Below are 26,663 nucleotides of genomic sequence, written 5' to 3' on the forward strand. Positions count from 1 at the left end.
CGCAAATGGCTACCATATTGAAAAATATACTATTTTTGTATGATAATTATGGGTTTTGTATTTTATTTTAATAGAAGTTGATGTTGCTTTTGCAATTATCCATCAATTTTTTAAAATTAAACACTATCTACAGATTTGCATCGAAGCGTTTCTTATGATAGTGATTTTAATCACTGTCAGATTAAATCTATACTGGACCCTACTATGCAATGTCTCTACTATGCCGCGACCCCACTGTGCTACCGTTTTATTTTATTGTAATTGAAATAATAATAATCAATTTTTATGAAACCATTGAGATTTTTTAAAATTTTGTGTAGAGAAGAATGATTATAAATATTATAAAAAAAATCAATGTATTGATTTAGAGTTCACCTATTACTATTACTATATACCGTTATAGTAGTAAGTCAACTATTCCATCATATGGCTATTGTTTTTGTATAATATCGGAGTCGAATTAAATATATATTATTATGCGGAACAATCGATAATTATTATATCCCCTCAAACACACAGGTGATTAGCATCAAGATGGCTCAACTCAATATCCAGCCAATTATGTATAGGTACGGGGATTTGAACTATGCATAGACTATTTGGCAGTTTTTTCTCATTTCATCAACAAAAAAAAAAAATATTATTTTGCTCAGTTTAATTTTTATTATTTAATAGAGTATTGTAGACATTTTATAAAATAGCTTGAAAAATATTACTTAATTACTTTTTTTTTGAATATTTGTGATGTATTATTTTACTTAAGTCTGTAATATAATAGCAAAATAAATTAAAAATATTATTTAGAAATAAATGAATTACAACATCCTGATTGATTACAATCTCTATTCTATATCTTAATTTCTAAGTTTGGTAAAATTTGATCAGAGACATTTTTAGTTTTCTCAAAGAAAAGGTGATATTAGGTTAAATAATTAAACGTTTAAATTAGAAAACGAATTTTTAAGTTATAGAAAAGTCATAAACGTAAAATTTAACATTTTTTAATCAAGTTGTGTCTAAAATAGAAAATATAGAATATTGATCTCCGTCACTATTTTACCCTACTGTCTCATAGGCTACTTTAAAGAATATCTATACTAATTGTTTAGTTTATGGTTTAAGTTCTAAAAAAAAACGGAAATAACAAATATTTTGAATTGTTAAAATACTAAAATATTATTAAAGCGTGTTAAAAATTTATTCATTATAAAGGGTAAACAAATATATCAAAACTAAAAGCATGTTTATAATTAGCAAATGCATAACAAATACTTGTTATTTCAAATAGGTTGTTATATTTTAGTACATAAATTATTAATATTTGAATTTAAGAGTAAACTTTAATTTATTTTACACGAATAATTACCATATTCATTTACCTCTCTCATAAACTTAAGATTTATTATAAAGCGTGTATTAAATTATATTAAAGTAATTATTAAATAACGACAAGTATTTAGCTTAAAGAATTTTAGTTAGTTCGGTAAAGTGATTTAATAATACTACAATAAAACTAGATGTTTGGAAAATACTTTGTGTTGTTCTTTTTACTGTGTGTAACTGGAGTCGCAACCGGGTCGAAGACAAATTTAATGAAAAAACTACTAGAGTATCCTTTATGGGAAAACTATGCAAAAGACGTTAAGAAATCCTTTATTGAAGGTATCGTTGTCAATGAACATAAAGAAAAAAAGACTATCAGTTAAAGAAATAATCCAAATTCAATCGAATAATGAAAATACCGAAAAAGAAATTCACGACATTGAAATACGCCGATTTTTTATATTAACAAATTATCACAATGCTTTTGTACAAACACGGCAATATTTTTACGATTAAATTTATTAGCGAAAATTGTTTGACTTGGAAAGATGAAAATGAAAAATCTTAGTATCAAGGGTTTGTGTTAAGAACAACTTATCAGATTTTGTATTGCTAAAAATGAGGAGTTCACATATTTTTGTATTATTATAAATAAAGGCTTAGTCTATGTATATAAAATAATTAACATTAAAAATATTTAAACAAAATAATTATAAACGTCATATATATAAATAAAATGTTTTACTTGTATTTACACTGTTAAAAAATTCATTAATTTTGGTATTTCTTGGTTGAATGCTTTCTTATGTTGAGTAGGATTTTACAGAATTCATTATTTTCCTTTGCTATTTAAATACTTATTATTATACACATTTGCCATAAAAATAACAATTGTTTCATAATTTCTCCGTAAAAACTACAGAAGTAAATTATTAAATATCAATTTCATATTATATTTAATTAGGATAATAGAAATCTATTCACATGTTATACTTATTAGTCGAAAAATTACTAATCATAATATAATTATTGAAATAAGAATTGATATTGTTTTTGGAATGATCCAAACATTTTAGCTTCGATGCAAGGATGAGAAGGTATTGGTTTTACTATGATGTGTTTTTTTTTTTTATCTGTTACCACCTTTTCTCAGCTATCACCGAACCGATTTCTTTCAACGATACGTCAAAAGATCACAAATTGTAGCTAGTTGAAGACATTACCATCAAAAATTGAAAAAAATTCGCTCGTTCCCCGTAAATAGGGGAAATCTCCAAAAAAATTACAAATTCATAAATCCCTAATTTTCGACATATTCAATTTATTTTATTTTATATTTTATTTAATTTTTAATTTTTTTTAGGTCTCTTTACCTGCTCACAGAGGAGGAATTCAAAATGACAACTTTTTCAACTTAATATGTGAAAGTGTTCCGGAAATACTGACACTTTTATAAATACCTTAAAAGAAAGTTCATGTAACAATACTTTATCATGGAAAAAAAAAATTTTGGAATTAATTTTTTCTTCACGGCGAAAATAGCTACCGAATGATATTTTTGTGTGAAAATGATCGATTTTGTATTTTACATTTTCAACTTTATTATGCTATAACTTTTTGAAAAATCCATGGATCAATACAATTTTTTCATGAGTAGTAGTATTTATATACATCTTTCATTCGACATACTTATTTTTTGAATCGGATCATTTCCCTATAAACGGGGAGGGGGATTAATTAAAAGCTTAATGCATAAAATGCATATAGAAAGTAAAACTTTTTGAACTTAATTTTGGAAATATTCTGGAAATACTAACACTTTTCTATATATATTGAATTAAAGATTATGTAATATACTTTAATATAAAATAAAATTTCGGACTATATTCTGTTTTCATTGTGAAAACGGACATAAAAGTTAATAAAATAATACGACTTTTGTAAAAAATTACAATATTAAATTATTATATATCATTTTCATACTATACTTAATTGTTATAATAAATATTTATCCATATATTACACTTATAAATCATAAAACTTGTAATCAGGATATAAATAAGGAAAAAGGAAAATAAATAATTATAATTCCTTGTAGTTCAAAGTATAAAACTTATAACATTGTTATAAGTAACAAACATTTTTTATTTAAAAGTATTACATCAAGTCCTTCAAATTTCTATATGCGTTAAAAGTAAAGAAATATACAACTACATTATTATTTTTATAATATCTCCATTAAAATTACAATATTAAATTATTGAATATCAATTTTATACTAAATTTAATTAGTATAATTATTATAAATTCATATATTATAATTATAAATCAAATAACTAATCGGAATTAAATTAAGGGAATTAGAGTTATTGTTGATTTTGGATTAAACTATCAATTTTTTAAAATTAAATACTATCTACAGATTTGCAACGAAGCGTTTTTTATGATAGTGATTTTAATCACTGTCAGATATCATTATACTTGACCCAATTATGCCACGTTCTCACTGTGTCGTAACCCCACAGTGCTGGGATTTTTTTTAGGACAAAATACAATAAAAAAAAGGAATTAAGCGAGATGAACTAATTTCACTTGGACATTACCGAATATAATTATAATTGGGAATAAGTGTGATTTCCTAATATATTCCCATACCAATACATTATTTATAATTTAAAATCTGGTAATTTGGTATATTTTTATCTGTTTAATTTTTGGTATGATAAAAATTGGCGAAAGGTAAATGACCTAAAAATCATAAAAATCCATTAAAAATCAAAAAGTATAAAACAATATTTTATGCCATTATTTTTTGTAAAATAATGTATATTTAAACATTTTTCATTCAGTAGTATACTTAACTACAGATACATAAAAAAATGAATTAATAATATTAAAATAATAATAATATTTTGAAATCCAATTCTATGGTTGACTCTAAGGTTTTACTATGCTACATCCCCACTGTGCCGCGATTACACTGGATTTTTTTTATTCTATATCTATCCACATAATGACTTATAAATGGTAATGCTACCATAGAATTAAACGTAGCAAAATATATCATGATACTGCATGTTGTCGTAGAATAACCCAATTGTTTTGCTATTGTAGAAAGGAAACATAAAACAGGCACTGTACCTGTTAAAAAAATTAATTATTAATAAATAAAATACACAAATTATACCATTCCATTTAATAAAAAAGTAAAAGCCACATTAAATCCAAAATTTTCAAATCTAAAATCTCATCGATAAAAATCAGTAATTTTTGAAAAAATTTCAAACTAATTTTGATAGTTATCTAATCTTGAAAGATTGAAACTTTGTTCTTCAATTACTACAAAGAACATTGTTTGTTTCACAAGATTTTTGAAACGACTTTTAAAACTATTAGAAGTTTGTTAATAAGATTTTTTTAATAATGATTTCAAACAGCATCAGTCGTAAAAATAGAAGGTTTAAAATACTTTAAATATAATTATTATTTTAATTTAAATATAATTTTAAATATAAAGAATATTAGATATAAATAGTTGTGTAAAATCCAGTGACATAATTGGCATTATTAGAGAGTGCCGCAACATTTTCAAAAATTTAAAAAGTTATATATTACTATTACATAAATATTTTTGTATATAGGAAAAAAATTATATTATAAATATCTAATGATGGATCAACAGTTAAATATAGCAGCTAGTATAAATTAATGAATACATTAGTTGTGATAGAACAACTGGAAAAAACTTTTACCATTTGTATTAATGATTAATTTTCTAATAAATTTCTTCAGAAAAATTTCTAAGAGTAGATTTACTCGATTATTATTCTGAACTATACAGTTTTCCAGTTAACTTTTATACACACGATTTAATATTGAACTTAGTTTTTTAAGTACAATTTTTAAACAGAAATTTAAGCAATTATGTATACATACTTACTGATAGTAATAAGAAACTCATTTTGATGGTAATCATTTATTTATTTATTTTAATTTGAACCATATTAATATTAATTTTTGGAATTGCTACCTAAAAGCAAATTTTAATCAGTTTATTTTAAATAAGTAAGTTATTAATAATTAATAACTTAATGCAGTTCTTCTTCTTCTTCCTTGCCTTAATCCTAACTACTCGAGGTCGGCCACCCTTATCCTAAACTTCCTCTTGACACGATCTCCCACATCATCTACGCTCACATCAGCTGTCCTCTAATCGCATTCAATAGTATCCCTCCATCTCTTTTTTTGTCTTCCTCTACCACTTCTTCAACATTCATTTCTATAACTGTTCTTACAGCTTCCAATTCTTCCTCTTCATAACATGACTAAACCATCTAAGTCTATTTTCTCTCATCTTATCAACGATTGACGCAACACCTATACTTCCTCTTATATGTTCGTTCCTTATTCTATCTTTTCTAGTTACTACACTCATTCATCTAAGCATTCTCATCTCTGCTACACTCATTCTCTGCTCTATTTTCTTATCAACTGCCCAACACTCTGAACCATACATCATAGCTGGCCTCACTACAGTCTTGTAGAATTTAACTTTCAGCCTCATTAGAATTCTTTTATCGCATAAGACGCCAGACGCTTTTCTCCACTTCAACCACCCGCACTTAATCCTGTGTCTTACCAATAACTTAATGCAGTTATTCTATGTAATATAAAAAAAAACTTATAATAAAATAATTACAGCCATTGGTTAATTTTTTTACTTATCATATAGGGAATGTTGTTAATAAGTTTACACGATTATGAGTTTTTGCATAAAACACAAATGGGCTTATTTGCATGTATGCAATTGTTAGACATAAGAATAAAAGAGTACAATATTAATGTCTAAATTAAATCATATATATTTTACTTCACTGAGATAGATGGAACGTATTGTCATTTTATCTAGTAAATGTTATTTACTTAAATAGTTAAGAGAGCTTTTCTATTATTTGAAAAATAGTTTAGCTAGCTTGTTGAGCAATAAATAATGTTTTATTGTTTAATTTTCAATTTTTCACAAATAATTTTATGTAATTATAATATTACATTTGTTAATATCTAAATTTTATTTCTTGAATAAAAATTGTTACAAAAGTAATAAAGTATTAGAAAAACTAAACAAGATATCATATTAGGTACTTTTTAAGAAAAAATTCATTTTAATAAAAAAAATTGTGTCAAGTAGTTGAAGAAATCTAAATTGAAAAAAGAAACTTTTTCATATAAAATAAATTAAATTTTTCTATAAAATTTCATCTTAACTCTGAACCAATCTCCCGAATATATGTAAAATTTTATCAAACAACAGTATAATTTAGATATTTTGCTTTGCTTTTTCAACCAAAATTAATCTTGAAGACATAATTAGTTTTAACATGAAAGTATCAACAGTTACTTTAAACAAATTAATCTTATTAAACGTTACACATTTTACAATACACTAGTATGGTGTAACATTCGTGGGTTCCTAATAATAATAATAGTTTTCTTGGCATATTAATTACTTTGCAATAATCATAACAACGTTAACTTAGCCAAACAACTTAAATGTCTCACATAGTTAATTATCAACTATCAACAACTTGTCAACTGAACTGTCTGTTTGAAGTAATAAAGCATAGCTCTTTTAACTATATTGTTTAAGAAACTGCTTTAATTTGTACCGAATTAAAAAAAACTAATTTTGATTATTATTAACCTTTTCAAAAAAATTTTATTATTTGCTTGAGAGAACAAAAAAGTTTTTTAAATTACATATACGTTCATTGAGATTTAAGAATACCTAATTTTTTTTATTAAGTTTTTCTTTTACGCGTTTCAGTTATAAGATTTAATTATTTTTATTTTACAGCTAATAAATAAGATATTTCAACTAAGAGATAAATCTACATAAATTATCCTATCATACTATTATATATTATGTTGTCATTATTTAGATTATATTTTTAACTATTTTACTTGTATTTGTATTTAACTACAAAAAATAAATTAAGACACATCAAACTTGTATTCATATTTGTATTATTATTGTATTAAATTAATAAAATAGATTTTGTGCTTGGAAGAACACATTGAATATAATGTGTTTTAAGATAACATTTAAAAAATGTAATATACATTGAAAACTGAGACCAAATTAACAGAAATTTAAAAAACGTTTTTTTTTTTTGTTGTAGTTAATTTGTCAACAAAATGTATTCATTAATAACACCAAATTTGAAACATTAGAGACGTATAAAAACTGTTTGGGAGAATTGCAAAGTACAAGTTTTAATAGCCAATTGAAAAACTACTACACCTATAGTATTTTAACTAATATTATCTTCACTGAGCACGTAATTTAAACAAAACATATTAATATGAAAACTATGTATTTATATATATATTCTGCTGTGGTGGAATTATTTATTCTATATCATTACAAATGATTATTTCAGGTGGAAAAGACTTATTTTTTTCGAGTATCTTCAGTTAAAGTAAATGAATACTTATGTATACTAAAGTAAATGAGTACTTAATTTAAAATGCCAAAACCGAATATCAACAAAGTGCCAATTAAAATGCTCTAGTCTACTTTTGGTTTCATTGGCCTCTAGCCCAAAAATTGAAGAGAGTATTTTTACATTATATAATGTTTGACTATTTTTTATCAATATAGCGTTTATGATATTTTTTTATAACATCTTATCAATTTTACAAAATGGTTTATATGTTCTACAATTGGGTAATAGATTTTAATTAAAATGTAATAGTACTCACTTACGTTGCATTGATTAACTTAACTTTCCAAAGGTGATCGTCACGAAGACTATGGAAAAAACAAATGTTGGACCGCTATTGGGTGGGAAATGTCGTCAATTTTCAGTGGATAGCTAATAGACACTTGTAGTTCTGATCCTAGAAATAAAAACTACTACTATTTACTACATGAGTCTTTGCTTTCAATTGTTCATTTGACCGTAGCTTACAAATTGAGAGTAATGCATGAAAATTAATTTTTATCAAAATATAATTGGGTCAGATATCAAGTTTTGTTATTTAAATTTCAGTATATTGAAACGGACGTATCCAAACAAAATAGTATTAAAAGAAAAAATCCTCCCGTATATAGACTTTTGAAAAAGAATCACGTTTTAATTTATTTAATATGGATTTTATTTACAGCGTTTTTCCATTCAATAATTAGTCAATATCTATTTTGGTAAATTTTAGTATTTTTGTTTTTTTACTTTAATTTGTAAAATAATTAATAATGAATCGTTACTAATTAATTAGCTTACTAACTAATAATTACATCACCAAAAATTTCATCTTAAAAATTTTGAATTCTATTATTATAATTACCATCTTATTGAAAAATATTTTTATTTTTTTCACAGGCTATTCTTTCGAATATCTTACAAGTGGCTATTTTTATGAAATTGTGGGTACTACATTGATGTTAAAATATTGTTCTTATTCAATAATGATACTGTTTGTATTAAAATTACTTGGCGATATGTTAGGCATTTCAAAATGAGTTGTGCTTAATTTTTTTTTTTCTAATGAATTCAAAAATTATTAAATATTATTATTGTGTTAATATTATTAATAATGTCATTATAAAATATACATAAAGTCTACTATTTTGTTTTCACTTAATTCTATTATTTTTATTTAAAGTGGTTTTGATGAAAAGTTGATAAGTGCAGTGTAAGAGAAAAAGTTCAAAAACGAAATCGTACAACAATGAAAACTAAATTTAAATTACTTTTACATTTTTTTTTGTAAGTAATTTCATAGAAATCATAATTACATTTGTTATTAAGTCATAAGTATTATTTTCATACTTTAATTGAAAATTTGCCATAAAAATAATACTTTATAGTATATAATAATAGAAATTATTATTATGTATAATAATAGAAATTTTGAAACTGAGGAAAAAATATGTCTGCAGACTGAGAATCAAACTCAGGTATCCAAGAGAGCTTTCCCACTAAGCTATCCGGCGGATTGCTTAGTGGCCGACACTGCTATTTACCAAAGAAAAACATAGTCTTGGCCAAAAAGGGTGCCTAACTCTAATTAAATATATATAATTAATTTTTTTAACATCGTAATGTTTAAGACGTCTAAGAGAGAATAAATGTGTCATTTGATGTGTCTTATGAAATATTTAAATTGACCAGTAAATTTAATTAGAAAAAGGAATCCTTTACCTTTTCTACAAATAAAATGTTGTTGTTTTGGAAATTTAACACTTGTATACCACATCAGTGAAAGTTTATACACTATATTTTTTGCTTGAAGTGCGGAAGACTAAAAGGGATCAGCAAAATTAGCCAATGAGAGTAAACGCACATAATGATTGTCACCCAAAAACTAAATCAAAAACTTTTTTATATATACAACATGATAGGTAGCATATTTATATATATATACAATATAATTTAATCAGTTTGATTTCGACTCATTAATAATTGGTTTGCTAATTTTGATGACGGTGAGCATGTTTTGTATTGCAATTTTAATGCAATGATGAGAAATGCTGAATTAATTATTTTACTTTTAGATTAATTCAAAGAGGATAAGTATCGACTTTGATAATTGAGACATTTATAAAAACAAAGGCCCAATCTAACAATTCTAACAAAAAATAGTTAATTTGTAAGTATTAAGTTAGATAAATCTTATTTTAAATTTTCACAAAGATTTTTAATTGGTGAAAATAATAAAACTTTTTATTAATTAAAATTTTTTGCCTCTTGAAAAAGTTAAAAATTTGTTTTGGGTCTTTGTTCTTATAAATGTCTCAATTACACGAGCTATATAATAGAGACGGGCTGACCACAGGGACAAGAGGGTAATTGTTCTCGTTAACTATAGACCGATGAGGGTCGCTATGAATAGTAGGCTGGCTACATCTAACAAAAAGCTACATATAACAATTATATACTAAATTTTCATATTAACAAAAAATAAATAGATGGATTTTTAATTATATTTAAATAGTAGAAAATTATAATATAAATTATATAAATTTTTGCAGTCATATTTGTTCATCAAATTTTTTTAGCGATACAAACATTTTTTGGAGTGAATAGGACCACCACTAGTTTTGAGGCTCTGGGCCAATCCATTTGTGCTAAATGACAACGGAAACTGAGTTTAAACTTTAATCTTTAAATTGCGTTTTAAACAGTCTACAAGCCTTAAAATGATAAAAAATGTAATGTAGTGGCGTATTTTTGAGGAGTCCCTTGTTAACCCCCTCCTTCCTCATAATAACGAGCAATATAAAGAAAATAAATGCTGTATAGCCTAAAAACAAACCGTTTTTAACGTAAACGGTTGGGTTATAAATTGGTTTATTTTGTTTTATTGAAAAGTTTTTACTTTTACCCACATAGCGTCCATTATAAATTTCAAAGTTAAGAAAAATAATATTTAGAAATGTAGAATAATAATTATCGTATTACTATATAAATTACTGTTGTGGTTTTTCCGAATTCTTATTAATATAACCACTAGGTAGCGACAGTGCTACCTAGTGGTTGATATAAAATACTAGCATATTCATTGATATGCTTAGTATATATGTAAGATAAAGTAGTAATTTGAAATTTGGTATTATTTTTATTTTTGAACTAAAAATTTAGTCTCTACTTTATAAAATTAAATTTAACTTATGAATCTTGAAAAAGCTAGTTTGGTTAATTAGGTAATAATTCTTATTTCAACAGGGATAGATTCAGAATTTTTTCGAGATGGATGTAAACAATTTCTAGATTTAAAACCAATTTTATCATTCATAAGATCTTATTTTCTCTCTTTTTTAGTTTGTAACGTTAGTTTTAAAAGGGGGACACGCTCCTTATGCCCTCCCCTGGATCTTTCATTGTACATCAGAGGTTTTGAGTAAGGGAAATATTATTTTAAGTTGTTATATAGTAAAAAACTGCTTGCTTATTGTGCCATAATCTTACTCCGGAACTATATCTATACACCGAGTAATTACCTAATTAAAAATGTATTAAATTAAGTTGGAAAGAAAAATTGTGCAGTTTAATGTTTTCCAAAACAAATTTATTTCACACGACGAAATAATAACTTTTTGTGATATGTACGTCTCATCAACAGCAACAATTTTGATTCATAATATAGGTAAATATAAATTATTATGTTTAGGTGTATTATGTAATCTTTTAAAAGTTTGAATTAAAAATTTGAATTTTAATGGTTTAAATCTGGTAAATTAAAACCTAATAAGTCCTGAGGCGGTACCTTAAAATTTGGCTTCCGTTTGGAAAATATCGCTATTATAAAAAAGTAATGAGTAGAAAAAAAAACTGTATGTCACTAATCATAAAAGGCTAGCATATTTGTAATGGATCCTTTAAGCTCACGGGGTCTGGGTTATTCAGTGCCCCTTAATCCTGGTTTGGTTCTAATATAGGAATAATTTAAATAAATCCGTAAAAAGTAACACTAGTAATTGTTTGAGTATCTTATCAGATATCTTATCTATTACTAGTCAGACAACAGAAATATGTAAATTTAAAACGTATCTTGCGCCATTTACGGAGGTAAAATATTCTGTTATCAACTAGGGGCTTGTTGTCACCTGCCTCCACCAGATACAACAATACCGCAAGCTAAAAGAACGTTTCTACGTTTTGTTTTCGTGTTATGGTACCAAAATCATTTATTAGACGGTTGCATATTTTTGCTAACTTTATGATAAGAGATGGCAATGAATTTTTGCTATTGTTTACATCATAATGTAAGTGTGTATTCTTTGAATTGGGTTTTCTTATCTAAATAATGAGTGTTATTGTTTTTGGGTTTTATTATCTAAAATTGTAGATTATCAATTCGAGCGTAGGTGTAGAGAGCATTTTATATTTCCTAGATCCAGAGTGTTTCGCCATGAATTTCCAAGGTTATGGGTAAGTAGGATTAAATAAAGTTGAACGAAAAAAATTGTTTTATAATTTATATATTTTTTCTAATTCTTCTTAGAACAATTTTCTAATCAAACTGAAAAAATGGTTGCTAGTCTGCAGTCAAGACGCAAGGCTCTTGAAGCCAAAATTCTTGAAAAAAATCGTGAGTTAAAACGTTTATGCATTCAAGAGGCTGAATTAACTGGCAGTCTACCACCAGAAATACCTTTGGATCCAGGGGAAACACCTCCTACATTTAGAAGACGTATTGGTACTTCTTTTACATACCCGGAAAATTTGATTAACAAATTAAAATTCAAAGATGTAAGTTGTTATTCACAAGTATTTTTTCAAACACAAGTAGTTTTCATTTTAAATTATATTTAGGACGAGACAATAGCATCACTTGAACTAGAATTTAAAATCCAAAAGGGTATTGCAGAAGCTGCTTTAGGATTAGCTAATGATGAGACTGCTAATAAATCTGTTAGACGAAAACACAGAATGATGTATCAACAAAGCCAACAACGTTTAACAGAACTTGAAGCTAGAATAAACATGTGTCAGAATCAAAAAGTTAAAAAGAAACCTCGACCAGAAAGCAGTTATACACCAGGTATTTTTTATTTTCCATATATTTGGTGTATTGTCATAGGAATACATTTTTTGATACCCAAAATCAAATTTAACTCATCTTAATTAATGGTAGTATTTATCATAACCAGAAGTGCCTGGTGGGAGAGTCAGGGAGTAATATTGTACCCCCTTAGAATTTTTTATGTAACTCAAGAAAAAACTAATGCGTATCATACAATTCTAACCATCAAATTCATTAATAGACGTTTGAGTTTTTTTCAATATAAAATAGTTTCTGTAACATCTGTTATTAACAGTATTTTTAAAATTATTTATGAGGAGGTATATTAACTTTATATAGTCCATGTATAAGGTAAGTAAAATGTATTGACTGTTAATAGACTTATTTCAAATGAATCATGATATTCAATATTCTATTTAAAAATTTTGTATGGGAGATCCAGATAGCTATTAAAACATAAATCAGAGGGTAAATTCATCACTTTACTATTCCTGCTATTATGAATTTATGTTCAGGGGGGTTTTGATTCTCAAAATTCTCCCGTGGATATGGCACTAATGATAATTATACATGTTCTAATGTTTTAGTCGTAGAGTGTATGTAATAGATATATCATCTAATATTATACTAAAATAAAGGGGGTGTAATGTAGCAAGTACTTATTAAAATTTTTTTTATTATTTTTGAACTACTATTTTTTATTTAAAATCCTTTTAAAAATATCAACATAAGATAAATAATAAGGTTGGAACATAAATTTTAAATATTTTTTTTTTAACCGTAAAAAGAAATATTCACTGAATGTAAACTAAATTACTATAAATTCTGATTATTAATAGAAATATTTATTTTGGCGTGCTGAATTATTTAAATAATTTTATAAACTTTTTTGATATTTATATGTAGAGTTCTCACAATTGTTAATTAATATTTATATTTTATAAAACCAAAATTGCAGGTACTTTAACAAGTACAATTTTTTAGTAGAAAATCTATGAACCTTTTAATTATAACAAATAAAATATTATTGTGTTAAACAATAAATATTTTAAAACCCTTATATCTTTTTCTAAATTATAATTTTTTAAGATTTTAAAGCTTTGTGTCACACTTGTTCAGATGAAATGACAATTTTTAGGTGCTTCTAATGTCATAATAACATTTTTAAGGGTTATTCTTATTAAAAATTAAAAAAAGATCTGTATAAGTATAAGCATTGGGCAGCCTACATGCAAATATTTTCATGTGTAATATTTTTACAGATTTATCTATTTTGTAGGATAAATATCAGATTCTTATTATTTGAACTAATTTTTTTTTAATTTCATAACTATGTATAATTAAGATGAAGTTGGGTTTAAAATAGTATAGTTTTAGATATAAATATATTTATAACACATTTTAATGTGTAATTATTGCATGATTTAAATTGTTATCAAAACATTATAGGATTATTTTTTATTATGTAAATTTGTATTTTTTATGAAAAGTTACAATGTTGAAATATTAAATAGCTGTTAATTATATTTTGAGACTGGTAGATTTGAATTTGTAATTAATTTTATAAATCTTAATAAATTAAATTTTTATTTATTGTATTCTATATTTTTATGCTGTCATTTTCCTAAATTTAATAAATAGATATGATTTTTTAATGCATGCATTAAAAATAATTGTAACTTGATTTTTTTAATAATTGTTCAGGTTTATGTGTGGCAATTAAGGACATCTAACTTATTTTTATTCAACATAAAATATATAACAGTAATCATCATTTTCATTTATAACATTTAAATTAAACATAATTTTTATTTGCTTTTAATAATTAACATTCAAACTTTGTTAAATTTATTTATGTTATAGTTAATATATTTTTTTTTTTTTGTATTTGTATAATGAAGTGTTATGTTGTGTATTTTTTAACTTAGATTTTGCAAACAGTTTAAGTTTACCTGATGGTAATTTTGTTGTACCTAAAGAACCAAATATTCAATCATTAAATTCAAAAATGTTATCCCATAAGCCTAATTTAAGGCAGTTACACAGTTACAATAAATTTTCAAGTCAGAGAAATTCACATGATCCCAGGTAAATTTATTGAGTCTTAGTAAAATCTGTATTTCACAATTCTTGAATCATCTTTTACTGTAGTACCAATATAAATACTTTTAATTTCAATATAATACTTTTTTCATTAAATTTATTAGTTTTCGAATATTATAGTTATGTAAATTTTGTTTTATTCAATTTATTCACAAATATATTTTTATTAATTTTTTTTGCTAAGGAAACCACTAAAAACACCATAATGAGAAAAAGTAATATTTTGTAAGTAATTTTTAAAACATTCCATAAAATGTTTATAAATTCTTTAGAGATGATTGTGCTTTTAGAATTCTTTTTTATGTAATTATTTGCAAGATTGTATTTGTTGCTTGAAAATAATTGATGGTTGTTAATAATTAATTAATTTTTTTTTATCTATCTTTTTGTTTTGAAAAATATAATTAATTATATATTTTGTTTAAGTGGATTTATAATTATTTTTAGTAATGGTAATGTGTTACACAATGCATGGAATTCATATGAGCCAATCTCAAACATTAATATTCAACCAAAATTACTACCTAGAGCTGTAGTAAATACAGATAAAGATCATGGTAATTAAAATCAATGATTTTTTAAACACCAATTGCCAAAATTAGTCATTCAAAATTTTTTATATTTACAGCTAATTTTTCTAAAGAAAATAGTGGATTTTATAATACAATAAATTCTACCCACATGATTTCGGCTCATGAAATGCCTTGTAAAATGCCAGAACAGGACTTCACTGCCAAATTTAAAAATCGGTGGGTGAGATATATAAAGCATTAGTAAGACATATATCATATTAGCCTCAATCCATGAATATTAATTTTTTTGTATTGCCCGCCAATAAGATTTCAATTAATTAAATAGTTGAATAACATGATTGCCAAAAGTCTAAATAATCTTGAAAAATAAGAAATTTTTATGATATAACTTAAAATTAAATTATATCAAAAATAATGGACAAATATTTATGTTTACAAACAATGATTACAACCCAGGATTTTCCATTAAAAGAGAGCTAAGATTCTTTGAAGACTTTACTTATCACTTTCACAGTTTAGCTCCTAATATTTATAAAAATAATTTTATTAATATAATGTGTACATACATAATAATCATAGTCATAATATTAGTTACTATGTTCATACTAAACAATACATATATTGAACCATTTTAATAAGGCGATATGTTCTAAGAGATTAGTTTAAAAGCGAAATAAATTTTTTTTCGACCTTAATTTTTTGTAGTTATTGACTTTCAAAATCCAAATATAGCAAAGACTAATAGAAAGGTCTTAGCCATTTTATCTCCTTGGATATCCCACTATACATAACTATATCTATAATTTGCCTCTGAGCAAGAAGGGAGTAAATTGAAAGGTGTTTTGGAGAGTTCAACCCTATTTTCAGAATTCTAATGAATAAACAAGAAAAAATAAAAATAATATAAGAAATGATATAGCCATACACCCATCCAAACATAAATAATATATTCTTCATTAGCCAAGTATGAAATTTTTTTTAATTGACAGGAAAATTATGGTTAATAGATTGTGGTTTAATAATGGAAAGGGTTATTTTATTTCTACAGGGTGATTCCTTAATGATAAGACTATCATTTTCTTGGAAACTATTGAAAATTTTATATTTTTGTTTGATTATAAAAACTACAATAATATGTAGTTAAATAATTTTTTTTCATACCTTCAAGGATAAAAACCCTAAACAATTATTTTCGTAGATGAGTACCCCTATTTTTACCTTGATATTATTTATTTATAAATTTAACGGGCTTGGCCCTTTTTACAATATCAAGTTATTTAACAATTTAATAAATTTATATCAGTATAATATAATTCACAACGATTCAAAAGAATATTTGAAATAATATATAAAAAAAAATGTACACACAATTTTGTTCTTTTAACCAATGAAAAAATTGTTCATCTGTCTCAGTGTGTTAAAGTTAAGTGTTTTTAATCCAAATTTCTATTATTATTCTACTGTTTTGTATACTGAAGTCATTGTGTGGACAAATTTTTGATAAATACTATAAAAATAATTTATGGCCCATTCAAAAAGATTATTGTTATCTTTGGTGTTATAAAAATAAAATTAGTGATAAATCAAAAAAAATATTTTAATCCAAATCTTTAAACAATTTAAAAAAAAAAATTAATTCAAACAAAATTGTTTGTAAATTTTTTTTGTGTCATATTATTAAGATAGAAATAAGAGTTCTCATATAAATAAAATAATTTTAATGGTTTTTATCCCTGAAGAGATGAAAAAAAAAATCATTTCATTATATGTTATTGTAAAGTTTTTTGAATCAAACAATATTTTCTTTAGGAAAAATTAACATTTTTCAATAGTTTGAGAAAAAATGATTGTCTTATCCTTAATGAATCATGCGTTATTGTAATTTTAAATTATGAATGTAACATAATTATTATTATTTTGCTTACAGATTTGGTAGCTTAGACAGAAGACATGGACGAAATTCTAGTTCCCGAAGTAGTAGTAGTGTTGATCAGGTTGATAGTAATATATTATCAATGCCGCGAAGTTCTACAATTCAACATTTTACCAATACAATTCTGTTACCTAATCAAACATACCCAGAAAATAGTTTATTAAGAACACATTCTTTAGGAAATATAAAAAATGAAAATCAACTTCAAACAGAAAAAGTGACTACAGAAATTCCTCCAGATAACAGAAAAGTATCCGAAAAGACATGGGTTGAAACTTCACTTGATAGTAGCAGCGTAGACTCTTTACGACTACCTCCAAAACATGAGTTGCCTCCTCCACCTAGAAAAATGGCTACACCACCAGTCATAGTACAGCCAAATCCAGAGGTTAAACCTCCTTCACCTTACGAACATTCAATTAATCAGTTTGATATGGTAAATTATTTATAAAATTTTATAAAGTTCTTATTGTATCATAAAATTAGATCTTTAATAATTTATTATATTGAGTATTATTAATTGTTCAGGTACCATTTGAATCTCCAAAAAACCATACTGTTGTTCAAGTAGGAAAATGGCAACCATATCGCGAAGTGACAAAACCTTTTGAGATGTCTGATTTCTATAAATATAGTACAAGATATAGAAAAACATCGGGAAATTCTAATAGCACATCATCAGAAAAATCTCATACTACTGTTAATGCTGAACCTATTATGGCACCTCCTCCTCCACCACCACCATTACAGAATAAAGGAATATATCAACCTTTGAAACCTTTAAATTGTCACCCAATAGCATCGCAGTAAGTCTTAATAACATAGTATGACAATTTAATCCATAACTTTTAGTATTTTCTTAAAAAATTATATTTATTTTTAAAAATAAAAAAATTGTCTTGTATTTTATAACTAACTAAAATATTCAATTAAATGCAATTCTGAACTATTAGAACACGTATTGTTGATATAAATCAACACGTATTGTAGAATTTATAATAACCATTTTAGCTTCGATGCGAAGCTGAGAAGGTATTGGTTTTACTAAGATGTGTTTTTTTTTTTTTTTGTCTGTTACCACTTTTTCTCAGCTCTCACCGAACGGATTTCTTTCAATGATACGTCAAAAGATCACAAATCGTATCTAGTCGAAGACATTACCCTCAAAAATTGAAAAAAATGCCCTCGTTCCCCGTAAATGGGGGAAACCTCCAAAAAAATTACAAATTTAAAAATCGCTAATTTTCGAAATTTTTTCAATTTTTTTTACTAAAAAGTGCCATAACTTTTTCAAAAATAAACATATCAATATAATTCTTTTTTATATAGATGCATAATATCATTACCTTTCGTTTGGTATATTTTTTTCATAAATTTAATCCTTAACCTGCCCACAAGGGGGGATTTAAAATGACAACTTTTTCAAAAAAAATTAACTTTTTCAACTTAACTTTTGAAAATGTTCCGGAAGGTCTGACACTTTTATATATATCTTAAATTAAAGCTAATGTAATATACTTTATTATGGAAAAAAAAAATTTCGGACTTTATTTTATCTTCATGGTGAAAACAGACATTAAACTTAATAAAAAAAATACGATTTTTGTAAAAAAATTCTTTTTTATATTTTTAACTTTATAATGCTATAACTTCTCGAAAGATGTATGGATCAATATAATTCTTTTTTTTGTAGATGCATGATGTCTTTACCTATCATTTGGTATATTTTTTTTATAAATCTGACTTTTTACCTGCCTACAGGGGGGGATTCAAAATGACAACTTTTTCACAAAAAATTGACTTTTTCAACTTAAATTTTGAAAGTGTTCCGGAAAGTCTGACACTTTTATATATATCTTAAATTAAAGCTAATGTAATATACTTTATCATGGAAAAAAAAAATTTCGGACTTTATTTTATCTTCAAGGTGAAAATGGCTACCAAATGCTATTATTGTGTGAAAATTCTCAATTTTATTTTTTACATTTTTAACATTATAATGCTATAACTTATTGAAAAGTGTATTGATCAATATAATTTTTTTATGGGAAATACTATTTTCTAATAATCTCTTTTTTATTCTACATACTTTGTCTTAATCAGGATATTAATAAGGAACTAGCAGTTTATGAAGCTTTTGGAATAATCCACCAATTTTTTAAAATTAAACACTATCTAAAGATTTGCATCGAAGCGTTTTTTTTTGATAGTGATTTTAATCACTGTCAGATATCATTATACTTGATCCATCTATACCACGTCACCACTGTGCCGCGACCCCCCTGTGCTGGGTTTTTTTTTAGTAAATTACTGTGACCCTTTTTTTTTGTGATACATTCAAAATAACTTGAGGGAATATACTGTAAAGCATTAATTCCCCTGTATTGTATTATTATATTGTATTGTATATTTAAATAATAATAAAAACAACAAACAATAACACTTACAATACAAATAGTAAAAATACAAAATAATAAGGGGTATTAATAATAATTACAAAATTCCTTTAAAAGGTATTACTACAAACTCATCAATCCATATTGCTCCCTTTACTGCAAGCTTGGTTCAAATTACCCAGCAGGACTTTTAAAAATTGGCAATGAACAGAAAGCTTACAGACAACATAAACTCTTCCGGGCTTGATCTAAGATCCCGCTATTCTACCCATTGGTATTTATTGTGTTTTCTGCTGAGCTTGGCTTCCTCTTTCTTCAACATCACTCTGTTGCTGAATTGCCTTACAAGCTCCAGCTCTTGCAAATAGTCAACATTTTTCTCATCAGTGTAGATACTTCTAGCTGACCTTATACTTTTGTGATTTGCAATTATTCCACACTGGAGATTCCAATAGTGTGTGTGTAGCTTATCCATCTATACACTGCAATGTTTATATCCTTAATCTGGTGTTTTGTTAAGCTTATGTAAATATCAAAGCATCTGTATTCTTTAATAATCTAAGTTAAATCCATTTCACTATGAGACCTCTACACCCTTTCTTCTTGTAACATGTTGATGAAAACTTATGATAGTTTTAAAAATGTTATTTAAAAAAAAACTATTAATAAAAAAAACATATAAAAGTCTTAAAAAACCAAAATTCTTATATTTCAAATATTTATTAAAAAGCAAAAGGGATCTAAATATTTGATATAAAATTTTAAATTTTAATTTATTGTTTCGTGGAACAAATTTATGTTTAAGTAGCATATTTTTATTTAAATGCAAACAAAATATGCGAATGTTTGAAGTTTTTTATCCTATTCATTAGCGAGTATAAAACTGTAATCCCCTTGAAAGTGTGTTACACTCTTACTTAGTTTCTATTTCTCTAACTTTCTTTAAATCTATACTTAACTAATTAAGAAAGCTAATTTACTAAATACTATACTAAGTCTGTCTGTAATTTAAATAATTAATAAAGTATTAATAAAAATATTTTCAGAAATATGTCATTAATGGAAGAGACAGTGTGTCCTCTTGATAATTTTGAACCCAATAATGGAGTGTTAGATGAGAGTGTTTTTGCAAATGAAATGTTATCTTGGTACCAAGACGAAGCTACACCTCAAACTAGAACAGCTACTTTAGTTTAAGTATCAAAAGGTACTAATGATATTTAAAATTTAAGTTTTTTTACTTAAAGTATGCTGTTGTATAATCCACATTATAATGAAATATCAGTATAGTACTAGTCAATTCATAGATGATATTTTCAATTCATAGCTTATTTTAATTCAATTGCAATTTATCACAGTATTATTAATATATTTATTTTTTTATTTTGAATATTATATATGACTACAAGAATTGAAATAATTTTGATATTCCATGTTTATTTTGCATAGAAAAATTTATGCTGACAATTTGTAAAATTACTGACCAAAGACAAATAGGTTTATAAAAATATAAACATTGTAAGCCATATTTATACAGTTAATTTCTATATTTAGAAGCTTATAACAAAAAATCTAATTATAATAATTAAGTATTACTTAGTTTATTGTATATTGCTACATTTATTTTATTTTATTGTAGAATATGTTTTCTAATAGTGTGTTTTTCATTGAAATTTTACTTCAATTTTTTTCATGTACCTACTAAATGTCAATATTTTTTTATACCATAATTTTTTATTGAAATGTATTATATGAAAAACCATCAGTGAAACAAATTAGATAATTGTAGTTGTCTATTAATTGATTTATTAATTTTTTTACATTTTATATATGGGCTAGAGTTGATAAGCTGTAATTTATAAATAATTCTATTCTTAGACTATTTCCATAATTAAAGTTTTTTTTTAAATATTGCAATTTTCATTAATATATTCATAAAAACATATGTATTTTTATTTTTATTCAGTATAAATGTATACTTTAATGTAAATGGTAAATGAATTTGTATGCCAATCATTTAAATATTCAAGTTGAATTTGTAATAAGAAACAACCATCTTGTATGAATAGTTAAAATGAAGTGGGCAAATAATTTGCATTAAATAAGACTGATATTGTTGTGCAATTTCAAAGTGTACATTTTTACTCAAATATGATTAACTAAATCATGATTATAATATTAGTGTAATTTTTTTATAGCATGCTTTAAATATTAGTTTAACATAAAATATTTTAATTGTGTTGAGAAAATTAATTTTTAATTTAAATTAGTGTTTTCAATTTATAGACTTATATTATTGACTACTTTGCTATATAAAAAAAATTTTCACTACACCACAGCCTAGAAAATTTTATTTGTATTCAATTTCAAATATCATTTAAAATATCTTATTTAATAGTTATTTTATTTTGATTTAACTTAAGTATTTTATTGTGAATATTGTTTTTTTGTGCAATATAAATACTCGACCATTTATAGTAATATGATTATAAATTAAAAATTTAATTGAAAAATAAATAAATTTATTTTGTCTTTAATTACATTATATTTTCCTTTATTTTTTATTTAATTAAATACTTTAAAGCCATAATATGACTGGTTAATTATTTAATTAAGTTAATTGATGATAATTAAATTTAAAAATCTAATACATAATTTACATTACTGTATGAGCACCTTAGTGTAAACCACTGAGTGCTTTGCTAAGTGCTGACTAGTCACATTATTTTTATTTTTATCAGATTATTGAACAAATAATTTTTAACGAAATGTATATATTTCTTTATTGAGTATAAGTACATAATTTTTTTTTTTTAAAGTTGCAATTTATAATAGGTTATTATTTTAATTATAATTACCTTTTAAATGTAAAACCTTTTTTTAAGTACTTCTTTTACAAGTCAGTTTTATTAAATTTTATTTACACATTAATTATATTAAAATACAAATAAACTTTGTATACATTTAAAATAAATTTTAATTATAAATTAATTGTTTTTTATGAATTAGTTTTGATAAAAAATTACAAACATAATTACATAGTGATCAAAATTTGGTAAAATAATTATTTTCTTAAAAACTATTGAAAATTTTTAATTTTTGTAAATTACTTGTTACAAAAACTACAATGTGTGATCAAACACATTTTCGCCCCTTCAGTGGTAAAAAAACCTTAAATTTAATCTTCTAAGATGGGAATCCTTATTTTTAATTTAATAATATAATAGAAAAAATAACAAACAATTTTGTACTTACATTTTTATTATCTGATCAATCGTTCATCTGTTACAAAATTTCAAATTTAAGCGATTTTAGTCTGAAATTCTGTTGTAATTTTACTGTTTTAAATACAGCAGTCCTTATTTTTCTCCGCTGTCATATAAATCAATTTTTATTGACTAAAATATGATCAATAAGATTGCAGAATAAAATATTAAGATTAGAAAAGTTTTCTTGATTATCATAATATATTATGGACTATCGTAACAAATTACTGCTGCCAGTATTCTAAAGCCAATTAAATGATAATTTGTACTAGAAATCAAAATCTTTAAACAATATTAAAACGCAAACGATTGATCAAATAAAAAAAATGACACAATCAAAATTATTTTAAATTTTTTCTGTCATATTAAGTTAAAAAAGAAATTTTAATTAAGAAAATAAAATTTAATAGTCTGAATCATGAACAAAAATTAAATTATATATTATTGTAGAATTTTTTAAACCTAATATTTTATCTCTTTACAAAATTTTTAACGATTTAGTAAATGAGTGTCTTACCAAATTTTGATCACTCTGTATATATGTAATTTATTAAGTATACTATCCCCCATTTTTACGTCGAAACATGATTTTTTCTTAAAAATTTATTGATTAAAATGTAATTAATTTCTATAAATCATTGTAGATATAAGTTTATTATAAGAAAGAATTGTTTCAGAGGTTAATTTTAGAGATAACTTAAGAAGGTTAAATGAAAACCTATTTCGAAAGTTCCTCAAATAGTCTATCCTTGGGAATAACTTTTTTATAAATAGGGAAGTATTGTATTATTAATTTTTGAGTCCTTATAATTTTTAGTTATTAGTGAAAGGTATTCGCAAGGTAGTTATAAGTGTTATCTGTGCGTTATGGTAAAAATAGAGCGTCGCTAAATATTAACTTGCTCTCCTCACCCTTTCTTAATCTTAAAAAATCTTAATCTATCATCAATCTACATTTTATTTAGATTGTTCTGCATTAAATAATAAAATAAGTTCGAATTTAACTTTCGAAAGTTAGTTTTTGTTATCCTTCTAAAAAAATAATTTTGATAAAAAACTTTTGAACTAGTAGTTCAGAAGTTATGAATATTTTTATAACTAGTAGGGTGGAGTAGCGTGGCAAGACAATGTATAATAACAAAAATAACTTAACCTACACCTCTATCTAAATAGCTTAGCCTCTAGTCTACATTTAGAATAAATAATACTAAATCAATAACCCCATATATATAAATACTAATATTTTTTGTACATTTGTTGTTTAAGTGAATATAAAAAGATATAATCATTACTAAACTGAATTTTTTTAAATAAAAGAGTATTAGACTACTGTTTGAATTAAATATAATCTTATTTTTGTGCTGCTTATTCATCATATTTTAAGGTTATAAATAAAAAATATATTTGAGTTGGAGCTGTTCTTAATAACAATTATTAATGTATTTTTTTCTACTAAAACCATTAGATTTATTATATTGTATTATTAATCATATTATATCATTAATAAAATATAACTATGTAGGTAACATAAATGAATAAATAAAAAAAAAGTTAAGCGCATTAAAAAAATTTTTTTTGGTCTTTGAAAATGAACCATTCTCAAGTTCAAATCTTATATGTGTTATTTACTTACAAATTATTTGATAAAAATATTTAAGGTTCGCTTTTCCTCATAAAGTTGACCTGAAGACGCCCCTGTCCATACCCCTTCATAATTGAGCCATTGCTTGATTTTTTACATATTTTTGTGATAAATTCATGTTTTTCTTCATTTACTATTAAAAGAATTTGATACGTGATTTGATTATTTATATTTTATTAGTATTTTCTTTTTTATATATCTTTAAAATTGATTTTCATTCAATTTTTAACTCATCATAAAAACATCATTGGTAGAACTAAATATGTATTTAGTAAGTTAGTCATAAAGTGAAAAAGTTATCGCCCGTTCAATCTTGGCATTAGGTATTGTTATTCTAAATTTGAGCTGGTTTTAAAATGTTCGTGAATAAAATATTTACTAAAAAAATGTTAGCTTTTACTAGTTTTAACATGTAAATTTTACTTAAGACGTTAACATAAAATTTTTTAGTAACATACTTGATTTTCGAATTTGAAACTTAATATTTTTATTATCAAAATCATAAAAATATTCAAATTAATTGTAATAAATTAAGTATATTGATGTTCGAAATTTTTTATAAAGAATTTTACTAAAATAATTGATAATTAAAAAAAAAAAACTATTGTTAGAATGATTCATTATACACGAATTTTTTCATTATTTGATAAAATTAATAAGTTAAAATTTTCTCTATAGGTGGACACATGAGAGCTTAAGTTGTTTAACTTCTTAAAAAATTTAAGAAAAATATTGTAGGTAAATATTTTAAAAATTATCTCATTCCTCATTTTTCATTTAAATGAATATTTTTTGTTTTTTGATTCTAACATACTATGCTTATGTAAGTATACAGTCACCGAATCAGAAAATATAAGCAACATTTATTATTATAATATAATAATATTATTATATATTTAATATTATTAATATATAATACAATATTATTTTAAAAATGATGAAATTTTGCATCGATTTTCTAGATAACAGTTGAGCAACTTAGACACCATACTTCTTTTATTAAAAATTAATAAGATTAAATTTTGTACCAGGAATTTATGAGGTATCATGCTTCGATTTAACATAATTATTATTTTAGATTGATATCGGTATTTTAATATAAATATCAAAATCTAGTACCAGGAGTTCATAAAGGCTAATGTATGCACCATTTTGAGACACCAGACATATTATGCCTCGAATTGGTGCCCCACGTTTTGTCAACAATTTTCAAGGGTTCCCCAACAATATTAAATGAGATGATATAAATGACGATGTTACCGATCAATGATACTCATGAATTCCTGGTACAGTAATTTTAATATTTACCTCAAACTTAACTTCTAGAACAAGTCTGAGATTCGACAACTCGCTGCAATTTTCAAGTAGTGTGCCCATTTATGATTAGTGCAAAATTGTTGATGTATCAAATACGTTTATTTATAATATACGAATAATGTTGATGATTCTCATAAATTCCTGGTACCAACATTATAACTATTATACAGTCCAATAACTTATGAGTTTTAAGGTTTATTTGTGAAGTTTATCAGAATAAGTTTTTAAAGCTTATCTTTACATACATTTAATATCAAATTGGTTTAGGGTAAATTTCAGTGTCGTACTCAAGATTTTTTATAGGAGAGAGTTATAATCATATAGGTCTTATATAGAATTCTTGTATCATTATTCACATAATTAGTCGAAAAATAAAAATACATTGATAATTTTTTTTGGTTAATTTTCTAACTTATCAATCAAGAAATATTATCAAGTTCATCCCTTATGACTTTAATTTAAATAAATTTTATTTTTTTAATTGGGAGCATACATAATTGTCGCAGTCGATTCTTAAATAAAACCTCTATTATGCAAGCTAATTAAATAAGTATGTTGCCATTATAATTCATTTAAAATTTCAATAACATATTTTAAGATTGTTCAGGATAACCTAATTTT

General features: G+C 24.3%; 1 protein-coding gene and 1 long non-coding RNA gene across 6 annotated transcripts in view; both read left to right on the forward strand.

Moving 5' to 3' along the window:
- The window catches only part of LOC126898583 (uncharacterized), a 49,488-nt gene extending 40,548 nt beyond the window's left edge, over positions 1-8,940 (forward strand). For 3 of the 5 annotated variants that reach the window (XR_007702310.1, XR_007702306.1, XR_007702308.1), the window contains 4 exons: positions 7,503-7,661; positions 7,764-8,303; positions 8,376-8,527; positions 8,706-8,940. This is a non-coding gene — a long non-coding RNA (uncharacterized LOC126898583). Of the gene's footprint in view, positions 1-7,502; positions 7,697-7,763; positions 8,304-8,375; positions 8,528-8,705 lie in introns of all 5 variants that reach the window. The other 2 variants (XR_007702307.1, XR_007702309.1) reach the window with 2 other exon arrangements.
- A 2,991-nt stretch (positions 8,941-11,931) lies between these two features.
- On the forward strand, positions 11,932-21,050 carry LOC126898558 (uncharacterized). The gene is made up of 10 exons (XM_050672741.1): positions 11,932-12,091; positions 12,175-12,257; positions 12,331-12,578; positions 12,642-12,870; positions 14,781-14,940; positions 15,403-15,512; positions 15,584-15,704; positions 17,416-17,857; positions 17,950-18,227; positions 20,864-21,050. Exons 2-10 carry the CDS (start codon positions 12,254-12,256, stop codon positions 21,012-21,014), a joined length of 1,743 nt encoding a protein of 580 aa, XP_050528698.1. The 5' UTR covers positions 11,932-12,091; positions 12,175-12,253; the 3' UTR covers positions 21,015-21,050.
- The last annotated feature ends 5,613 nt before the right edge of the window (positions 21,051-26,663 follow it).

Source organism: Daktulosphaira vitifoliae, unplaced genomic scaffold (assembly GCF_025091365.1).
Source record: "Daktulosphaira vitifoliae isolate Bord-2020 unplaced genomic scaffold, ASM2509136v1 Scaffold_2, whole genome shotgun sequence".
Taxonomy (NCBI): domain Eukaryota; kingdom Metazoa; phylum Arthropoda; class Insecta; order Hemiptera; family Phylloxeridae; genus Daktulosphaira; species Daktulosphaira vitifoliae.

What these genes read in the sequence shown, in the direction of transcription:
- LOC126898558 (XM_050672741.1), top strand. An exon ending in AAATACAGATAAAGATCATG is followed by an intron (nt 15,513 to 15,583) that starts GTAATTAAAATC and finishes TTATATTTACAG; the next exon opens with CTAATTTTTCTAAAGAAAAT. An exon ending in CAATTAATCAGTTTGATATG is followed by an intron (nt 17,858 to 17,949) that starts GTAAATTATTTA and finishes TTAATTGTTCAG; the next exon opens with GTACCATTTGAATCTCCAAA.